Source organism: Natator depressus, chromosome 3, assembly GCF_965152275.1.
Source record: "Natator depressus isolate rNatDep1 chromosome 3, rNatDep2.hap1, whole genome shotgun sequence".
NCBI classification, from domain to species: Eukaryota; Metazoa; Chordata; order Testudines; family Cheloniidae; genus Natator; species Natator depressus.
In genome coordinates, this window is record NC_134236.1 from 50,961,795 (window position 1) to 50,971,372 (window position 9,578).

Below are 9,578 nucleotides of genomic sequence, written 5' to 3' on the forward strand. Positions count from 1 at the left end.
AAAATTGCTCAATGAGAGTGAGCCTATATGGAGCCCAATTTATTTGATTAGGGCTCTGGGCAAGCTCAAGGTCTGCTCCCATGGAACAATTTGCAGGCATGGGCCTACACTGAGACTTATATGAAGGTCAGTGTAACTCAGGAACCACTTAGTGCCAACTGGTATAGAATTTTACAGGTAACCCTTGGATCACCTACGTGCACAATAATTCACCCCAGGGTGGCATGTAAGGTCTCTACCAAGAACCAAGAGCCCATTGGTCATCATAATCATTGTAAAATGTATGAATAGACAATATTTAAGAAGTTATGCCTCTATACTGGAAATGATGTTCTTAAAGCCTTGAAGTTAAAGACAGATCACCAGGAAGTGACATGCCTCTGACAGGTTCCGTTCAGCCAGGGTGGGAGGAGGGTAACAGATGCTTATATCACTTACTGGTCATTGTGTATTGTGTGTCTCACAATCTAAGTCTATTTTCATATGGAGTTACTAGCTAAGCAAGATGGCAAAAATCAATAAGAGATCATGAAATCTACGGGAAGAAACACACAGCAGGAGGGTGTACGGTTTATGAATAAATACCAAAGGATTGTGTTGATATCTCTGGGGTTGCAAAGAGACTTATAGGATTGTGCACCTAGGGGACAAGCTGGCAGCATCTTTGTCTCATGAAAAATAGGAATACAGCTAGACTTGGCTGAAAAATGCTGGAAGGACTGTTAGGTGAGCTTTGGTCCATAAGACATGTAAGTACATAGTTAAATAAGTCTATGATCTAGAACACGGGTTATGATTTTTTTCTCTATGTAACCATTTTTTCCAATATTTCTACTTGCTATCATTTGAATCGCTCTGCTTTATTAAATAAATTGTTGCTTGTTTTCACTATAAACATATCTAAGTGCTGTGTGTTTAGCTGAGCAAAGATCTGAGATGGAACTGGTAATCTGGAGTGCACGGTTTCTTTGGGAGCAGCGAAACTGTGAGTGTCCAGTGGAACAGGGGCTGGACACTTCAGAGAGATGTGCGGAAGGCTGGAACATGCCTATCACTAACCTGTGGAGAGGTGGGGCTTGGGCAGGCTGAGAGGGCAGTGCTTCTGGTACTCACGGCTGATGGAGTTGTGGAGCTGACCCACAGCAGACATAGACAAGAACACTCAGACAGAGGGCAGGTTGCAGTGAAGTGCCTCACAGCTTTGGGTAGCCCTGAGAAGCACCACAGCCAGATCTTCATGTAGTGTAAATTGTTTTATCCCCACTGGCTTCAGGGCATCATTTGAAAATCCGAGGCTAACTGTATTGTCATGAAATATAGAACTATCATTCTAGATATTAGAGAGAAATTTCCAATGGGGGCAGGTATTTTTGTTTTGACTGGATTTTCTTCCCTTGGGTCTTTGTACTCTTTGTGCTACAGGTGAGCTTGCAAGTGTCTGTTACATCACATCTTGCAAGACATTTACACAATCACACATGCATAGCCCATGCAATATTTGAGTTATCTCCAGGCAATTTTTATTTGTCTCTACACTGATGATCTGACTGAGTGTCCAGTTGCTGACACTCTCTTACTAAAAAGAATGATAATACTGTTGTAAGACAGAAATTTTTTAAAAAGCAAAAGATGATTTAGTAGCTTGTAGGTTGCTATAGGTCACCTACATTTACACATCATGAATCACACAAGCATGTTTTCATACATATTCATAGATATTTTAATCATCTTCATGTTTGTTTATACTCATGCAAAAAGTTTTTTAAAAAAAACACATACATCATATCATGTGCTCACCTAGAGTCTGTGCAGCACCTGTCACAATGGGGCCCTGGTGCTACTGGCATACAAACAAATATTATATATGGAAGGTGCAGGGTACAGCTCAAAAAGTTTTCTTACTGTTTTATTGGTAGGTAAGATATTACTTGTTTAAAACAAGTATTAACTATTCGTATATACTAACGGGGAATATCACATTACTAGAAGCAGTAGTATCTTATTTATCTGTAAAAAAAAGTTAAACTACAACCAATTTACAGTACAATCTATCAATACAAGCCATCAAAGAGGCTGTTATTATTCTGACTTTTATAATAGGTGGCTGCATAATCAAGTATAATAAATAAAGAGAAACTCTCTCTCAGGGACTTGGATTTTACTGGCTGATAGACCAGGGTACACAGCCACAATTAGCATAGGTTTCACTGTATTTAGGTGACATTATTTTAATAAATGATTTGAATTTTGGGGAAATATATTGAATAAATTATTACAGAACTGAATATTCATGTTTCACAAGTTTTTCTAATAAAACATTTGTGAACAGTTTCCCCATCTCTAACAGTCTGATCATGATTCATAGATTCCAAGGCCAGAATGGACCTTCTGTATCACACGGAGCAAAGAACTGCCCCTAAGTAATGCTTAGAGCATACATTTTATACAGACATCCAATCTTGATTTAAAAGTTGACAGTAATGGCAAGTTCATTGTGACCCTTGCAAAATTGTTTTGATAGTTAATTATTCGCACTGTTGAAAATTTACACCTGGTTTTCAATCTGTATTTGTCTAGCTTCAATTTCCAGCCACTGGATTGTGTTATACCTTTCTCTGCTAGAGTCAAAGCCCACTGTTAAATATTTGTTCTCCTTGTACATATGGCTAATTACTCTCACTTAAAAATGTATGCTATATTTCCAGTCTGATATAGGTGTCATCTCTACAGGAGCAGGATAATGATCCTCAGGAAGGACTGTGTTGTGGTGAAGGCCCTGGACTGGGAGTTAGGACACCTCAGTTCTATTCTAGACAGTGCTACATATTTCCTGTGTGATTCTGAGTAAGTCATTTAATTGTTCTATGCCACAGCTCCAAAATTGAGATAATACTTCATCTGTCTGTTAAGAATGTAAGTTCTTTAATGTACGGATTGTCTCTTACTATTTTTATCGCAGTGCCTACCACAATAGTTGGGGTTCCAGCAGCATAATAATAGTACTCTCTACTTCTGTTGGATGCTGATTGCCATCAATCTTTGCTAAGTTAAATGGAGTTTGTGTGTGCTTAGCACTGACACTATCTAGTCCCCAGACTTTAACTACATATGCATGAACCCCTTCTCTAATTATGGAAAAAGACATTAAGGGGAAAATATATAATCACATTTTAAATAAGTTATACAAAATCAATAAGATGTATAATGTTCTTTAGAAAAGTTGATGAAGAAACAAAATGATATTATAATGCAATAAGTTGCTTTAATTTGAAATTGTATTTATGGAGTGTTTATCTCTTGTATGCCTCTCTAAGGATTCCACAGAAGCTTGTCTACTCTCACATTCAGGTGTTAGCAAGTGACATCAAAAAATCACAGCACTTTCAAGTCAGAGTGAATGCTATAGGCTCTTAACTCTGAAGGAAAAAAAAGACAGAACATTACAGTACTGTGCATTTAATTGAAATCAATTGCCAATCAAGAGGCATGATAAACAGTAATTAAAAAGAGTAGCTGGCTGCTATGAAGATTTTCATATGTTATTTTCATACAGTCAAAATCCAGAATCTGAGGCCATGGCTCCAAAACAGACATCCCATAGAAACTCAGTGGTATAGGAAACCTTTTACAGTGATCCAGTGTTTTCTACCTGTGAGGCATCCAGATGAATTTATGTCTGTTATACATACTTGCCTTCTAAAGGAAAATCTATGGCACTTTTATAGCCAGTAGTAACAAGTACATTTGTTCCTGCTGCTTTATCTGTTGCTCTCATACTTTAATTAAACTGTTTTAATAGTCATTTTATGTAAAAATCTAAAATGGATCTCTAGAAAACTTGACAGATAGTGTTTTGAAGGTTAATATCAGGTATCTGCTGTGAATCCTACATTAGCAGTCTCTACAGCTTCCAGAGACAACTTACCTTTGTCTTTTTAAATATTCAGGTACACTTAACCCCAGCTATACTCAAAAGAAACCAGTAAAGTATTAATTTACTCAATCTCAAAAGTTATCTGAAATGCAACTTTTGCATGAACTGCAAGCTCAGAAATGACACTTTTTTATTTGGCTATACTTTTCACTTTCAATTATACATTTCATGTGTTCTCTCTCAAATGCACTCTTTCAGTAGATACTTCCCCCTGCTGGGAAAAGATCAAATTGCAGGGTGCAAGAAATATGCCCCTTTGAGCAATAAGGAATTTAGATTCATCATCTGCAAATTAGTATACCAGCTGTAAAAACTATTGTGATTGTTTCTGCAGCAGCAAGATAGGTATTATAAGTATATTAAATGTGTGTCATTATACACACTGGACTTCCCATTATCAGACAGAAGCACTCGATGAAAATCTAGATTCAGTAACTTTATTCTCAATCAGTAAACCATGTATTTAATAAGACAATATGAAGGCTGCTGACCTAAGAATTGTTTTAAGTGCTAGCATAAAAAGTTCTAAATGCTTATGAATTTGCTTAAAGACATATGGAACTTTGGAAAATTATTCACTTTCCTAGATTTTAGGGTAGTTTACATTTGTGATGTAATATTTTAATAAGCTCATTACAGGTTTCTTTGTCTTAGTTTCATTTCAGATTTGGATACAGAATCTTGATTTATGCTTCATTGTCACTACTTCTCTTTTACATTTGTATCCAATTTAGACCATCTTTTAAAGAATCAACAATATACACAAGAAAAAGCAATAGAGAGCATGAGGAGAGTTTAACTGATTGTACTACTTCTGTTCTTGAAGTCCTGTACAATAAGGACTGTAGTCAATAACTAACTACATAGTGTAGTAAGAACGTTAAAGTTTTAAAGTCTTCCTAATTAAGTAATTTAGCTGTCTTGAAATGCAGAAAATGTAGTTATATCACAAGCACTGATGATATAATGAAGACCAATTTGTGTCAAGACAATACTTTAGATCACAGTACAAACCTAAGAGAAATGCATCAAGTCCTTAGTGAAATGATGTCATGAAATTGATATGCCATACAAAACAGAAAAGTCAACTGACAAAATGCTGCATTATAGATATAGTAGTGGATTTAGCTGTTATCATATAAACCGAAACATGATACTTAAACATGGAAAACAAGATGTAAGGAGTTTAATGAGAACCTAGCATCTGTCTTTGTGTAAATAAAATCAGGAACCATATAAAAGTCCTACCTAAAGAACCTATCCAATTGCAATACCCTCATTTGCTCAGTGAAATAAATCATTTTAATTACAAATCATTAAAAGACAGGCATTTCCAGTACTGAAAAATAAAATATACACCTTCATATATACAAATACAATTCTCAAAGCTGAAATTTGCGAAATTAATGTTATAAGTTACTCCATACAATGGCTAGCAGGAGCTATTCGTGAACAAGCTTGAAAAAAACTATTGCTAATAGAGCCGGGGGACAACATGCATCTCCCTATATAATAAATGTTCTCTGCCTTACTACAACAAACATAGAAAACACAATCCATACTTTGCAAAGCAACTGGTCGTTGGTTATTTCCATGTACAGTAGACACAAGAGAGGGAATAACATCTTCCACAGTGTTTCATGGTCAGCGATGAAATTCTGGTTTCCTTTCTAGTGTTCAATATTTCTACAGAAACCTGTGAGTGACGAGCTTAAAGAGCAACTCTGCACTTGAGAAAGGCTGCAGAAATACAGACTATAGTTCCTATACACACACTCTCTCACTAGCAATGTGCTGATCACAATTTACTTTAAATGCCCCCCACCCTCCATCTTTCCCACTTCAGAAGTGGGCATTTCTGTGAACGCTGCACTCTCTTGCTCATGTCACTGCCTGCGATGGCTAAGCCGATTAGTCATTCCTCATCCCGATAGCAAGTCTCAAGAATCTTTGCTGGTATTTCTCCCATCTGAGAGGTTTGGTCCCTCAAAAAAAAAGGGGGGGGGGGTGGCTTGCCATCTGCATGCCTGCTCCAGGGCGCGGAATGCCTTGGCTGAGTCCAAGGCGAGGCGCAGGATTCCGGTTGCTTGTACATGGCAGCACACGTCCCCTGGCTAAGAACACAGCAAGGCACCGTGAAAGAGGCGAGACACACGCCAGGAGGAGCGAAGTCTTACCTTCAGCCAGGAGGCGCATTGCATGAACAAAGGACGGGTCCAGGCTGTCCTTCTCTGCCATCAGCTCGGGCAAATATTTCTCCTGCTCCATACTATCGCTGCTGCTGCTGCTCTGCACTTGGGACCGTCTGCCTGCCCTAGGTGCTGCTCGGATGCAGTGGCGTGGTGGCTTGGCCGGCTGCTTATTGTTGCCTAATTCCCTCCCCCCGCTCTGTGCACCTGGGCTCTCTCCGCTCCGCCGGCACGGAGCTGGCCTGAACTCCACCGGGGTGCCCTGCCCTGCGCTGCGCTGCGCTGCCCCTCACAGCCACCGCGCGCTCCGTGCGTGCCTCTGCTCCTTCCACTGAGGTACAGCCTGGTCCCCGCGGCCTTAACTAGAGAGGCGGGAAGAAGGCCCCCCCCCGCCTACCTCCCCACCCCGCTCATTGGTGGCTGCGCGCTGGAGGGCGGAGACCCGCAAGGCGGCGGTGCGCGGCTGCTGGCTCCGGCCCCCGCTGCCGGGGCTGCGGGCGAGGTGCGCAGGCTGCGCTCGCTGGCCAAGGTGCTGAAGCAGCGGGGAGGACGGAGCCGCCTGGGCCAGGAGCTGGGGCAGCAGCACCCAGAAGGCGGGGCGGCGGCGGCGGCGGGGGGAGGAAGGGGGAGCGTGCGAGGCTCCTGAGGCTCCCTCACACCCGCAGGGCGACATAGGACGATTCCCAGGGTCGCACTGAAGCCCTGGGTAGCCCCTGCCCTCCGCGGGCTAGGCTTTGGGGGAGCCCGGGTGGTAGGTGTCCAAGCGGGGGGGCGGGGAAAGGATTTACAGCAGCAAAAGCGCTCCCTGCCCTTTAGTCCCACACTCGCGCATCTCCCCGCGCCCAGTCACAGGAGGGACGGGGAAGTTTGACTGAGCCCAGACGCCCTCTTCTCCCAGGAACTTTTTGCGGGTGCCAAGCGGATGCGACACCTGGCCCAGCTGGGCTTAGTTAGCCCAGAGCCCAGGAAGGGGCTGGGCGCAGCTCCGTTACCGAGGGAAAAGAAGGCGGCTCGGGGAGCTGTTACCTGGGCGAGAGCAACTCCCCTGAGACTGCGAGCGGCGTGTCAGGAGCAGGTCGCGCGCGCGGCTGCTTAAACAGGGCAAAAACCGCGGCGTCCCGGGGCTCGTGAGCACAGCGGGAGGGACAACTCTCCAGGGATACCCCGCGGCGCACAGGGAAAGAAGGGGAAGGCGACGCTTCCCTGACAGCGGCCCCTAAAGCTCCCGCCTTCCAGAATGAAAGCGGCTCTGCGATTAAAGTGGCTGCAGCAAGAGTAAATAAAACGGAATGTATTGTCATTAGAGCTGAACATTAAGTAAACAGTGACTAGAGTTTATAGTAATTCACCCCCTCCAAAAAATTGTTCTTAAAAAAACCTGTTAATACATGGACAAAGATCCCCGGGGCAATTTGAACCCCAGTTAAATTGCAAAAAACGACATTTTCTCAACACTCCTGTGTCTGCTTTTGCTCAGCGTCTAGGTGTAGCTCTCTTTACTTTTGACTTAAAATATTCTAATTGTATCAGTCAAATGACCAAACACCCTGGGTGTACTAATCCTGTTGTGGAGTGAGAGAAAGAGGAAGCAAATGTAAAAGTATGGACTGTAAATCTGTCAGCATATCCCAACGGGTCCTGGAGCCATTATAACCACCATGACCGAGAAACTTGAGCTATGATGGCATCTATACCGCAAGAAAAATGCAAATAGCGTTTCCACACCTTCCCTGCTATGTGTTCATAGTTGAGGGATTACACTTATTTACAAGAATATATTCAAAATGTCTCTCTGGCTCATGTGTTATTGTTTCGAGATTCTTCTTGAAAATTTTGAATTTATAGAGTTTGATTCAAAACACTTACGAAACAGGTCATTCACTGATAATAGGACTGTGTCAACCAGGGTGAGTGATCCAATCAGACTATTTCAGATTGAAAAAAGAATGAGGGGGGAAGAGAAGATGAGTTCTTCTCTTTTTAATAAATAAATAAATAAATAATAACAACAACAACAGCTTAGAACTAGATTGTGAGCCCCTTGCTTCTGTTGGTCACTATATACCCCAAAAAGTAGTCTTTGATTAGTTTATAGACTTATGGAAGATGGTATTATAGGGTTAATGCTTTATCTAAGAATGTCACACAGTATGTATAGCTATAAGGACTTAAATGGCTTAGAACAGGGCTAGTCAATAAATAGGTGGGCCACAGGTCAAATCCATACCACCAGGTGCTTTTGAATTCATCCTGCATTTATTATCATTGTTATTTTTTGTTCTTTTTTGGTGTCTGAACGTTGACTATACCTTCCTAAAAATAATTGACGACCCCTGGCTTAGACCTACCCTACTAAGAGACCATCTTTCTCCTCATGACACATTGCCACCTTTACATTCATTGGAAAAGCTCAAGCTGGATTCTCCTGATTCAAGAAAGAGAAAGAGGGGTGGTATCAGAGGGCCTTCAGTGCTAACCTATGTCCTCCCCACTCTGAAATAGCCCTGGTCTTTTAGCCTTTAGGACACACTGCAGGAGTGACATAGGCAGTGGGCTGCTGCAGAGGGTAAGTTTTGTTGGGAGTTTGATCTGTAATGTAGAGGAGTTGTGTTCTGCTGGCTGTTCAATTTTACTTGTTCCATGTAATTTATGGAAGGGCACCTAAAGCCTTGATGAGATTACTCTTTGAACTTTTATACCACTCTAAAGTGGCCTCAGCCAGTAAGAGCTTAAATCACATTAACTTTCAATGATACTTAAACTGCTAAGTCACTAAGAGGCTTCTGAAAATTTTACTTTAAATCTCATTTTAAAAAAATATTTCATGAAAGTCTGTCAGACATGACATACAGATTTCAGATGACATTTTAATCATGAGGTGACTGCTTTGCTAGTTAGGAGCTTGGATGTTTGCTATATCCACTAAAAATCAAAAAATGTATTTTACATTTGTTTGGTTTGTTGTTTCAGATTAAGCAAAGTGTTTCTGTGTTTTAATAAGTCTAATAAAGAAGAGATCACAGCAGACCTCTGAAAGAAGCAGAGGCTCTAAAAGATCAGCAACAATAGTTTAATACTTTGAACACCAGTGCATGGATTTACTATCCCCTTACACTCTTGTATTGATAAGAGAGTATGTTAAACAACCATCCTTACTGGTGAAAGCTTTATGATTACCTATAAGTGGCAAAAATGTAAAAAAAAAAAATCTAATTAAATCATAAAAAGTGTCCACCTGCCCTCATGGTTTTTTTGCGGGGGAGGGGATGGGGGAGCTGTAAGGAGGGGAAGTCAGTATTAAAATTATAAATTCTTCTTAGATCTGTAAAAAGGGTTTTCTACTTGCAGTTTAATATCAAGAAACTGTATAAAAGGGGAATCATTTGAACGATTACAGCCAGAGATAAACATTCTCCACTTACTCTTAGCAAGAAGCATTACTCCAAAGTAAAACT

At 41.2% G+C, this 9,578-nt stretch overlaps 1 protein-coding gene across 11 annotated transcripts in view; it reads right to left on the reverse strand.

Annotated features, from left to right (window-relative positions):
* Positions 1–6,471, reverse strand: part of KHDRBS2 (KH RNA binding domain containing, signal transduction associated 2) — a 614,322-nt gene extending 607,851 nt beyond the window's left edge. For all 11 annotated transcript variants that reach the window (XR_012638772.1, XR_012638769.1, XR_012638770.1 and 8 more), the window contains exon 1: positions 6,112–6,471. Coding sequence is in view for 4 of the 11 variants with exons in the window: in XM_074947899.1 (XP_074804000.1) it covers positions 6,112–6,202 (91 nt within the window). In the remaining 7 variants the exon portion in view is untranslated. The remainder of the gene's footprint in view (positions 1–6,111) is intronic.
* Positions 6,472–9,578: the final 3,107 nt, after the last annotated feature.